The following is a 12,652-nucleotide window of genomic DNA, read 5'->3' as shown; positions in this document are numbered from 1 at the left end:
TCCATATGTTGTCCCCTTTAGGTAATTTCATTCAGAAGTTATCATGGATGAACTGCTATATTTCTTGAACCAGAATGCACTCTGTCACAGTCTCTAATTTGCTATACCTGACGAGGATCATAGCAATCACATTTGCAAGCATTGCCAAAACCAATAAACTGAAAATTCAGTAAATATAATTCTTTTGCCGCCATGTGTACTGTTTATAGGAAGGGCCATAGCTCAGTGGTAGAGCTCATGTGGGAGAATGTAGTTCAGTCCAATCCAGGTGGGGCTATACCAAAATAGTGTCAGGGCTGAGCTAGATCAATCAAGGTAAAGTCAAGGTAAACAATATCCAGATGGGCAAACCTCTTTCATTGCCCAGGTCATTAATTCTAATATGGAGATATATTAACCCTAACCCTAATATATTGTTTCCACTCTATTTTTCTCTGTCAAGATTTCTTTGCATCTTAAACTTCTTTCAGCCACTTCTTTGCCCTATTCCTGTTTCAGCCATGAAGCCGTTAGCCTTCCTGGTTTAGAATCATAGAATCATAAAGCTGGAAGGGACCTTGGAGATTTTCTAATCCAATCCCCTGTTCAAGACAGGAGACCTTATATTATCCCAGAAAAATGATTGCCCAATCTTTTCTTGAAAACCTCACGGGATAGAGCACCAACAACCATGGGAGGCAAGCTATTCCATTGATTAATTGTTCTCACTGTCAGGAAATTTCTCCTTAATTCCACGTTGTATCTCTCTTTACCAAGCTTTCACCCACTGAATCTACTCCCTCTCATCTGTGACAGCCCCTCAAGTACCAGAAGACAGCTATCATGTCATTCCCTAATCCCTCTCTTTGCTAGGCTAGAAGACATACCCAGAACTCTTAACTATTTATCATATGATGTAGCCTCAAGTCCTCTTATCATCTTCATTGCTCTTCTCTGCAGCTACCTCACATACTTGGTCAGCATTAGGAGCAAGAAGATGATGATGGTCAGCTATGGTGGCAGGACCATCAACTGCAGAACACCAAAATGGCATAGATGGTGGAGAGATATGGGTGGGGGATTTGAAGTGTCCTTTTGGTCATAAGTGTGAAAGGGCTGCCATGCACTCAAATTTTGATCATATGACCATGGGGACACTGCATTTGGAAACTTTGGAGACCAGTCATAAGTCCATTTTTTCCCCAGCATCATCATGATTTCAAATGGTCTCTAAATGAATGGTCATAATATGAAGACTATCTACATGAGTTTTGCATTATTAATTAGCACCAGAGTATAATCATGTGGGTTTTTTTTTTTTAATTTACATTTATATCCCGCCCTTCTCCGAAGACTCAGGGCGGCTTACATTGTATAAGGCAATAGTCTCATTCTATGGTTGAAAACTGAGAAACATTATTAGTTTCTCTTAGAGTATTTGTAAATTGAAAATTAAGGTTTAATTTAGAATTGTTAATCTGGCTTTCATTTTTTCTTTTATTGACATACTGGTGTCTAAATAAGTTGCAAAGTCATTTTAATTTCTCTTATAATTTAGAACATATTACTTGCTTATAATTCTTATAAAGCTGTGGAAAGTGTTCCTAATCTCCCAGAGGTTTTACAAGCATTGGACATTACTTGTGATTTCTATATTGTTATGTTATGTTTTATGTTGTGTTTTATGTTACATTATGTTTATGTTATGTTATGTTATTCTAAACTATATTATACTGTATTTATTAAAATATTTTATTATGGATTTGAATGCATTAATTTGTGTTCAAACACATTAATTTGTGTTCAAAGTGTTTTTAGAACACTTTCTTTGAACAAGAAAATTTAACAAAGGACACACATCTACATACTTTGTTTGTTGAATAAGCCTCATGAATTTAAATTCAAGTAGCTTGTCAACTATCTCAAGTTACCTTCAGTCTGTCCCATGAACTGATGTTGGTTTTTGGATTTCAATTACATTCTTCATATTTTTCTTTTTTTCCCAGCTGAAAATAAATCACCACCTCGTTCCTGTGGCTTAAATCATTCAGATTCTCTTAATAGAGGAGATCGCATTGATGCCATGACACCAGCAATAGGGAATAGCAACAATCAGTTGAACTCCTCATTTCTTCAAGTATATGTTCCAGATTACTCAGTCAGAGCAGTCTCAGACATTCAATACGTCAAGGTATGAAATGAAAAAAAAGAAAAGAAAAGAAAAGGATCTTCTACCTGTATTTGTAGATTGGGAATATAGGCTATCTAAACTCTTAATTGTCAATCAGTTCTTTTGTGATAAAATACTCAACACTTGGAAAGAATTGTTTCAGATGCAGAACATTTTATCTGTTTAGAGGTGATCTTGTACTTCTTTTAGGGACGAACTGATGAATAAATTAACGAAGTTTGCTCAGTTAATGGCAGTTTGAGAACTATTGTTAGAAGGAATCATCAGAGTTAAACAAATCCTCCTAGTTGACCCTACTTTCACCTGCCTTCTCTTTCCAGCTAATATTTTCTAGCCATCATTAGTGGAGTTGGAAACATTCTGTGCTTTTCTCTTCATATGTTATTCTGCTCCCAAATTGTTTGATTTCTTTTTTTTAATACTTTAAAGGCATCTTTTAAATTTAGCTAATGATTTGGACAAGTTTGAACGTGGATGGGAAGGATGGGTATGTATTATGTGTGAGAATGTGGATAACAGATAGAAAGAGCATGGTCATTTTTTATTTACTCATTCTTACTGCTGGAAAGTGTCTTCACCACTTGGTCTGTTATTAGCATATTAAAAATGGGTTACAGGTATATAGCAAGATAAGAACAAAAATAGATTTGCAATACTGAGACATCTAGGAAAATAGGTAAGGTACCAGAAAACCGGTGATGGGAAAATGCTGTCTTGAGCTACTAGATTCATACAAATGAGCATTCTAAAAGCAAATTTCTGTGTATTTGACATTTACATATCTAGTGGATGCCAAGTTATTTTGAACTTGTTATTAAATTATTCAGGTACAGGGGATAGGGTTGGGTTGTGAATGACATAGAGCTAGGAGGTATAACTATTATTGTAATAGTTTATTGATAGGTTAGCAGACAAGACTGAAGTTTAACAGAATAATGTATTTTTTACTAACAATCAATCAAAGGTATAACTATTACATGGGTAGACCTGGATTATTTCTGAAGAACTACGTAAATTTAATGTGTCCTTTTGGGCCCACTAATAATAGAAGAAGCTGTTAAATACAACTTACTGGATTGGAGATGAAACAGTTACAGAGGTGCCTGCTAAAAAAAAAAAGTGTTGACCTGGAAAGCTATTAGTGTCTTATTTTGAAGAGGCTGCTTGCCTAATTGATTTGTAACCTTTTCTTTAAGGTCTAAATAGGATTTCTCTGTGTTCTTTCTGGTCATGGACTTCCTTCACTTTGTCTCCATCCAGTTTTGTTCCTTCTTTGTTACCTTTACAGGTACATCTATTCCTCATCCAATTTCCATTCTTTGTGCAAAGGTGTTTGTTTTCCTTCTTTTTTATGATTCTGCTTGAAGGAAGAAAATAATATGTATATCTTTATGCATGTTCTTGTGAGTTACTCTGTGGGAGAGTGGTTTCTAAGCAGGTGAGAGAATAATTGGTATGTGCAAATGCAGAATCAATTTTATAAATTGTATATATTATTAATAATTTGTGGTTGCTCAGTTAATTCTTTTTTTCTTTTGGTCTCTTTTTGTACATAGAGACATAAGTGTGTGACATGTGAATTCATTTGATGCCTCTTGTTGTAGACATTGTAGGAGAAGAGTTGCATGAATGTCTGATAGAAAAAATAAGTATTTTCAGTCACCTAGAATTTCTCCATATAGAGGGAGAAAAGGTTTTAATTAGCATTCATAAACTGTAACTGTCTTTTCTCCCAAATGTTGAGTATTCAAAAACTAGTACTTTTGTACTTTATGCTATAATAAAACAAATTATTTTTATATATTTGTTTAATGGAAACAAGTTATAATAAGCCTGCTTTAATAATAACACTAATATACATATTGCCCTGTTATCAGAAGAGACAATGTATAAAGGACAGTGGGTTTAAATATGCTCAGGGAATGGAACTTAGTCAACAACCAGGAGTTAATAAACCAAGAAATGAAACTTCTAGCTGCCTAGGGATTCAAGAAAGGAACCAATAAAAAATTGGTCGAGCCATTCTAAAATACAGTATAGAGCATCCATTCACAAACTAAAAACATTACTTCCAATTCAAAGTTACCTCCCACTGGTGAGCTAAATCTCAGAAACTCAGAAACTCCACCCTCTACCCAGATGGGTTGCGTCATAAGATTCTCTCTGAAGCAATAATAACTCCCAAGTAAACCTTTACTCCCAAGGTTCTGGTTCTTGAGACTCTGGACTTTTTGCTTCTTGGGCTTCTCAATCTTATTATTCTCATAGTTTAAACATGGTTTGGTGCAGTGGTGGGTTGCCCCCGGTTCAGACCAGTTCTAGCGAACCGGTAGTAAAACCGGAGGGAGGCTCCACCCACCAACCCCAAAGTCATCAGGAAGCGCGTGCGCACAAAGCGAGCATGTACACACAATCCCACTGTGAACCGGTAGTAAAGGTAAGTAGAACCCCCGCCTGGTTTGGTGGCGTCTTATCAAAGTCTGAGTTGCAAATCACACATTCGTAAGGGTGGTTTTTTTGTTGTTGTTTTTTGTTTGAGTGAGAGCTAAGTGGTAACCACTGACTTTTGAGTCTTTCCCAAAACTTGTCCTCCTTCTCTGAAGAAACCATGATATTGAGTATATTCAGAAATTCAAACATGCCTAGTATGGAATGTAATATAATATAAACCTAATCTCTTCAAGGTCCTGATTTTTCTTATTAGGGTTTTTCTCATTTGGGGAGTTAATCAAAGACAGATTAAGAAAAACAGAGCTTTGTTCTTTTACTAACTACATAGAAAAGAATCCTAAATGATTATAATATGTGTGAGAGATCTCACTTTGCGTTAATTTGAATAAGATGATTATGAAGCTATGCTAGGTTTCATTAAAAATAAATGCAGATGTTTTCAAGTTTCTTTCACTTTCTTTACAATGTGGTTTATTAAAGTGATTTTTCTTTCTTTTTTTTGCTTTTCATCAGAGCAGGAAGAAATTTTTTATTAGGGTAGGATGATTTCAGCATATTCATAGAAATAGGTGTTTGGATTTTCAAGATAGGATCCTTTAAAATCTGCTTTAAAAAAAACTTTATAGACAAAATACAATCAAATGTACAGTGAAATTTCTCACAAATTTAGAAAACATTGTGAATCACAAAGGAGAATTGATTAAGAATAATAATGCTCCTTCCTGAATCTACTGGAGCATCCTGAATCTAATGATATGAGAGTTGGAGTTTTGATTCAGAAAGAAGCATATGCTCTTTATCAAACTGAAAAGAGTTACAACAGTCAGTAAGCTAAGCTTACAGAGAGCGAATTATACAATGAGAGGGAAACTCAGATGGAGTTTGCAACATGATTGGGCCCTGGAGCAATAGATGAACCTGCAGCATCACTGGTTTTAGCATTGGGGCAGAAAAAAATTAGAGCCATTTATTCTGCCTTAAATAAACAGAAATGTATTCTAAGTGATCCCAAACTGTCTTGGAATTCAAAATTTGTGGAACAGATACTATGTTGCTTATTTTTAATAAGGGCAAGTTAAGATATATGAATCTCTTAATGCTAACAGCATCAGGAGTATATTAATTACCAACTTCTTTTTTGTATCTTTTAATGTGCTTGGTATAGATTTCAAGACAGCAATACCAAAATGCCCTAATGGCATCTCGAATGGATAAAACGCCTCAATCCTCGGACAGTGAAACCACTAAAATAGAACTGACTCTTACAGAACTGCATGACGGTTTGCCAGATGAGATGGCAAATCTACTGAACGAACAGAACTGTGTAACTCACAACAAGTCCAACCACAGTATGCATAATGAAGGTACCATCTAGGAATTGTCACACAGCTTTCATCCTCTTTCTCTGCTTTCCACCTTCGCCGGTTCACCAGGACCAGTCCTCCCTCCTTTGCCTTCTCTCCGACTGTGACCACCATTAACATATGCTTATATCCAGTGCTCTGAGACCAAAGACATCCTGGGAGCAGGAGACAACGCTGGGAAGAAATGGGAGCTCAGAGAATGAGAGCACCGAAGGAAAGGAAAAAAAAAAACATCAGCAAACACCTAAGCAAAGCTTGGCAATGATGAGCCATCTTTTGGGGACAAATGGCAACATTATTCCAAGTGGAGCAGAATCAGGTCTATTTTTTTCCAGTTATAGTGGTAATCCTTTTAAATATATGCTGAAAAGTCAAAGCAGCAGTGGTTTATTTTTTCAAGCAATATCATGAATCTTTTTAAAACATATTTTGCAGTGGTAAATATTGCAGGATATTTGTTCCCAGTTAAACTCTACTGTATTATTTGTGACTTTGTTCCAATGGTTCCATCTTTCATTTAGTGTTTTTTCTCCTTAGATAAAATGACAAAGTATTGTCATTTGTAGAATGTATTGGTTGGGGAAAAATATGAATGATCCTTAAAGAACTTAACACAGGTTGCTCCTGAGACCGGAGAAAAGTAAGTGGCCCCTTAATCCTTCCGAGTTGTGCATGAGGACATGTCATTTAAGAGGCCGTATTTTTGAGTCCAGGAATAGTGGAATATGTGGGCACCATATGAAAAATGGAGGATTTGTGTCCTGAAAAATTGCACATAGTATTTTATTTATTTGGGAGATAAGTAGCGATTTTTGCTGCTTCTCCTTTGCTGAGTGCATGTCTAAACTTTGGAGTATTTTCAGAGTCTATGTATTGTCAGTCATGCCGCCCTTTACTTTCAACAAAGAACTTGTTGTAAAAGGTATGTTAAGAGAGCTGACTTTTTTGTTATTTAAAAATGCTGCTATGCTGATAGCCAAAGTCAATCCTCCCAAAGGCTCTGTTCTTAGAAGATACATGCCCCTGTAGATGCTGCTGGGCCAGCCTGTTCTCTTAGATTTTAAAATTTCTTTTAAAATAAAGTCAGTGTGTGTTAGAGGAGTCTAGGCTAGAGGGCAGGAAGAAGAGATGGGATATGTTTCAACAAGTGGGAGATTTTTTCCATACATTCTTTCTTTAGAAGACCTCTTTTTAACCTCCAGTTCTTAATTAGCTGTTCAGAATTTTTATGAACACTTGGGCATGAAAAACGAAGAGGCAAATCTCTTTAGGATGTTCCCTGAAGAATGTGCTCCACCTCAGGAAGTTGCAATTCATTTTGTGGCATCTGGAGAGCATTCCCCAAGGAATGCCTTGCAGTTATATGTTTAAACAATCTCATTTGACACTGCAGATAAGATCTTGAATTGCCCGTGCCATTCTCCTGCTTACAAGAAATAGGACCATGAAAATCTAGTATTACTGAATGGATAAAAGGTTATATTCTGCAGAATAGCATTCAGGGCTGACCTCCAGAGTGTGTAGCTACGATGACCTCCTCAGCCTTGATTGGTTTTTTTTTTTTTCACTCTTCATGCTGGAACCCTGAATTTACAGGGATACTTTGCAGATGATGTGTTGGTTCTTTGCAGATGTGAGATGAACCTTTTGTAAATTCTCTATAGCTCTGCTTATGCAAATATCCTAACCCCAAACAGTTGTGTGCCTAAGTGAAACTTATTTTATTTTAGGTTGTGATTCTTATTTTGCAGTTTAATCTGTAAATAGGAAAGAGCTGTTGTTTTCATTGTTGACCACAAGACTGTTTGAGTTCCCATGAAGCACAATGTAGATTTCTCCATTACAGTATGCCATTGAGTAGGATTGACGTTTTGAAACTTTCTTTTATTAGCATAATACTTTAACCTATTATTTTTTTTCAGGCTTGTCATGAAATGCAGACAAACTTCTTTAGAGGCTGCAAAATGCTATCCCCTTGAATATCGAATTTTCAAATGTAATGTGCTGTTGAAAATGATGCATTATAATTTGGCCTGTTATGACAAAGATAGATTCTTAACTGTTTTTGTGTCTGTATTTCATGTATCGCTTTTCATGTTTTGTTCCCCATAACTCATACTGAATTGTTCAAATTCATTATATCCAAATGATTATGCTGGTTTGTCATGAAAAGATTTTCTAGAACTTCCTAAAAATTTTAAAGGTGTATATCAATCTTTTGTAATTATTTCAAATCAGTATATATAGTTGAATGACTAAGTATTTCAGTCCAGAGCTAGATTTTAAGAGTGATCTCTATCCGGGAAAAAAAGTGGTGCATGGAAGAAATTAGTAGCAGGCCTTTGTATTATTTAGGCTTCCCAGCCAATGCTAAGCTAAAGATGCTCTCAGTTCAAAAGAGGAGGTAATGTTTTAGAAGTTGACATCTTTATATCTGCTCTGTCAATATCTGCATCATAGTTGGACTTTATTTTCTGATGAGTGGTCTCCTTTCCTGTTCAAACTTCGAGATACCATCATGTATTAAAATGTAATGTGTAAAATTAACATCCACTGGATTATCTGAATTTACTCATGTCTTTAAGAATATTACTCGATTTATTTAAATTCTGCTTTTCATGTATTATGCCAGTCATTTTATCCATTTTTTTAAATATCCAAATATATTTTGGCAAGTTATGTGACTGGAATGTTTGGAGCCTTTCCCATTCAAATACCACCAGGCAGGAAAAGTTTGAAATCTGAGTCTTCAAATTTTGACAGAAATCTTCCTGGCCTCTTTGTCCCAGTTGCTCATGTGGTTTTCACTGTTTCTTCTTCTGGGATTTGGTAGTCAGCAATGGTCATTAAGCTTTTGTATAAGTCTTACAGAAATATAGCCCTTTGAACCATGTTTGTTTTGTCTTACACTAGTTCTTCAACTGCCTGTGAATTAGTTTTGCACTTACTAATGTGAATGCCTTATAACTTTTAGGACAATACATTGCTAAGTCTTCATAAAGTGATACCTATTTCTTGAAATGTTTTGTTTGTGAGGTAAGATCTCAGAAATCATTGTAAAGACTTCATTTGGGGGTTGGAATTAGCCCCAAGTATTTCTTCTCTAAGCTTGCATACTGTGGGTGCAGAAGATTTGCAAAGTTTCACTGATCTTAACCAGCCACCTAAATGCATAACATTGAACATTTGGGCAGTTTAAGCATTAATCATCCAACTGTAGTTGAAGATGAGGCCTATGCAATTTAATGAAGTACAGTAAATCAAATTACATACTTTTAATTTCCAAAATATTTTGTATGCTTTCTCTTAAAGACGCTAAAGTTAATTTCCAATTCCATGTGAAATATGTTGGCATATATGAAAGCAAAGAACAATATAATCTAAGTATTAAATCCTTTATATTTCCGCTTCTCCCCCCCCCCCCCAGTATACCTCAATTCCCCTGTCTTTTAATCTTTATAAAAATGAAATAAAAGCACCATCTTACCCCTTCTGGCATGTAAAGAAATGGTATTTGAGCATAATTTTTTTTTCATTTTCTTCATGTATGATTGTTCTAAACTTACCAAGTCTTGCACAGAGATTTTATATCTTTGTGTCAGGAATCAGTTCTGTGGGTTTGTGGTAATATGGTGGATAATATTCCAGGCCAATTTTTCACTGTTCTGGCATCCCTAGGAAACAGGTAGTATCCAGCAATAAAAATGTCAGTTGATCCAATGATCACTAAGACATTTTTTATATACTTTGATTCTCTTATGTGATCTAAATAAGCAGTTCTGTAATTTTGAGCAACTCTCATATGGTGGTTATTGTGTGAATTATTCATCAAGACAGCCCAGAAATGTAATTTGTCAATTAACAATGCAGGTGGAATAGTACAAGTAATTAACATGTTTTATGCTCAGGGCTAATAAGCAATAGCAATATTGCTAAATCCACCATGGAGACGGACGTATGCCTTGTCCCTCAGGTAAATATAATAAAGAATTCTTGGAAAGGGTCTCAGAAACATTAAACTCTTAATACAAGATAGCTATAATTAGGCCTGCATATCCAAATGACTGTACATTTCCAAAAAGTGATGTGTATTTTGCTATTTTGATATGGCAACAAGGGCAACTGGCAAGCAAGACAGGCTTTAATTCCATTTTCAGACATTTGTTAAATTGACAGAAGGGTGGTTATGGTGGTAGCCTGAACAAAGCTTGAGTGCTTGGACTTTCTCGATTGAGACCAGACAGCATTTGAACAAGAAGGCACATTCATGCATTATTTCTAAGGTCCAGTTATAATCATTCTTACATCTCGTGTGAAAATCTCTAGTTAATCTGTGCTTTGTATTTGGGGATCAGATTAGCTGGCTTTTAACAAGTACTCTTGCTTTTAAGCCAGAATGAGCTTATTTATTTTAACTACCAGAATACAGCCTTTCCATTTTACTACAGAAGAAATTAAAATATATTTGTCTCAGCTCTTGGATTCTGTACAGCATTTCCTGTGATCTTCATAACCAAAAACGGAGGGGGGATTATTTTGCCGCATTGAACGCAGTTAGTGATTCCTTGTTTTGCCTCCTTTGGATTATGTGCCACGAGATGCTTCATAATCTCTACTGCTTCCTCTGAGACCGATCCCCAAGAGTCTTTGCCACAAGTAGCTATGCAGATGAAACTTGATTAGAATAGGTGAATTTGCTGGTTAAGGTTCATTTTCGTTCTGTAATATGTAAATTGTTATTGCAATAGGCAGCCAGTTGAGATCTACATGCTTGCTATATCCTTTTCCTAACATACTTCTGGCAGTTAGCATTATTTCCACAGAAGTGCCTGTCTAGCTGCTGTAGTGATGCTGCAATGATGTATCTTTTTATAAAGTGAGTGATACTAAACCTGGTTAATCCTAGAATAAATGTGTAGACTGAATTAACATTACAACAATGAGCCTTGAACTCAAAAGATGGGAGAATGAATACAGGGTTAAAAATAATTTATCTTATAAATGTATGAGGTGCTAGAAAGTGCTCGAACCTCTTGATGTTTTGCTGTCTCTCACTTGACCTTAGAAATCGTCTAATTTTGCTTAGAAGTCAGAGAATTGTGCATGGTTGAACAATCTACATCTAGGTTAGCTCATGGATAAAGAAGGGAAATGTATACACTTTTTGATGGGTATCTGTAGCACATTTGTGCTATTATTAATAACATGGTGCTGCAACTAAAGGCACAATGGGAGGCTAGGATTTGTTACTGAAACAAAGTAGTTGCTGTATAGGAGGTTCCTAAGAACTGTCCCGTTATATTTATGATGTACATTTCTTCCATTTATTTTTACTGTTTCATACATTGACATTTTATGGTTATTGTCATTTCTTAGCTGTAATTCCTCTTGGCTTGATTCTACCACTGTATTTACATTTCTTAACTGGCTGTAGTATTTCTAAATAACCTATTTGTAGATTTGGAGGGATTGTTGAAAGAACAATCACAATACGATTTTCAAGATTAGGAGTTAAACTGGTATTGTAAGGGAGAAGGTAACAATAAAGGAGAATACCATACTTCATGCTTAGGCTTAGAGCTCTTAATTCCATACTTCATTTTTTTCACAGAGGTTTATCTGGATCTCTACAGAATGTTCTTTCTCAAAAAATATTTGTACTTCTGCATGAGCTACAACAGCACCCGCAAACTTTTGGGTGCCTGGGACAAGTTCCGTGGAGAGAGGTTTTTCTATGGACCATAGGGGGCATGGTTTCACCTGCTTCCTGTATCTTGTGAGGACACGGATGGGGCTTTGCTCGTTTGCACAGCCTGGTTTCTGGTGTGCCGTAGACCAGTGCTGGTCTCTAGCCCACAAGTTGGACACCTCTGAACAGTGGTCAGTAATTACACTTAAGGTCATAAATTGAAACTTAACTGCATCTCAGGAAAAGCTTTCCAATGCAATTAGTGTATTTTTCTCTCTCATAAATGTTGCACAGAATTGCAGATTTATACAGATGAAATACAGTATATCAAAACTATAAAGTTCCAAGCACTGAATTCCAGTTTTCATTACTGCAGATTGCTGACCATGCTTTGGTAAGAATTCAAAGGCTCCTCACACAATTTGTTTCTATTATTACTGCACTCCAAAATATCTACACTCTTTTTCTAGGTTTGTTATTAATGCTGCATTGTATCTATGCATTCTCTCTTCTAAGTGGGATACCCCAATAGTATTCCATACTAATTATGTTTATATAATTTTTGAAAAAGCACAAGTGGAATGTACACATTTTATAAATAATCTGTAATCCCAGTGGAGTGTACCATTACTCAGTGGTGTTGACAATTAATTCTATTTATTTTGAACTTGATTTATTTGTATATTTTGCAATTTTATTGAAAAGCAGTTTATTTCTGTTAGATAAATGTGTTTTTCCTGTTGACCTTTCTTTGTTTTAAGTGGCTCCTTCACATTCCATGCATCACCTTTTGTTAATAAGAGGACAAGATGGTAATGTTCTAAAAGTGGCTTCCAGAGAGAATGGAAGGCTTCTTCCAAAGGAATGTTTGACTTCCGAAAGTCTTTGGTCAGGATTTGACTTTGTTGTTCATGAATGGTTACTTGCAGTCTTGTTAATGGTCACAGCCACCAGCTAGAAAAGGAGAGAACATTATGC

At 35.7% G+C, this 12,652-nt stretch overlaps 2 protein-coding genes across 3 annotated transcripts in view; one reads left to right on the top strand and one right to left on the bottom strand.

Annotated features, from left to right (window-relative positions):
• The window catches only part of CNNM2 (cyclin and CBS domain divalent metal cation transport mediator 2), a 134,067-nt gene extending 122,517 nt beyond the window's left edge, over positions 1 to 11,550 (top strand). For both annotated transcript variants that reach the window (XM_058188688.1, XM_058188692.1), the window contains 2 exons: positions 1,986 to 2,170; positions 5,787 to 11,550. In XM_058188688.1, coding sequence (XP_058044671.1) covers positions 1,986 to 2,170; positions 5,787 to 5,996 — 395 coding nt within the window. In that variant the 3' untranslated portion in view covers positions 5,997 to 11,550. The remainder of the gene's footprint in view (positions 1 to 1,985; positions 2,171 to 5,786) is intronic.
• A 764-nt stretch (positions 11,551 to 12,314) lies between these two features.
• NT5C2 (5'-nucleotidase, cytosolic II) overlaps positions 12,315 to 12,652 on the bottom strand; it is a 68,082-nt gene continuing 67,744 nt past the window's right edge. Inside the window, exon 19 of the mRNA XM_058188697.1 lies at positions 12,315 to 12,628. Within this exon, the coding sequence (XP_058044680.1) occupies positions 12,584 to 12,628 (45 nt within the window). The 3' untranslated portion in view covers positions 12,315 to 12,583. The remainder of the gene's footprint in view (positions 12,629 to 12,652) is intronic.

Source organism: Ahaetulla prasina, chromosome 6 (genome assembly GCF_028640845.1).
Source record: "Ahaetulla prasina isolate Xishuangbanna chromosome 6, ASM2864084v1, whole genome shotgun sequence".
Taxonomy (NCBI): Eukaryota; Metazoa; Chordata; class Lepidosauria; order Squamata; family Colubridae; genus Ahaetulla; species Ahaetulla prasina.
The sequence above is the reverse complement of the archived record's forward strand: the minus strand, read 5'-3'. Positions and strand labels throughout refer to the sequence as shown.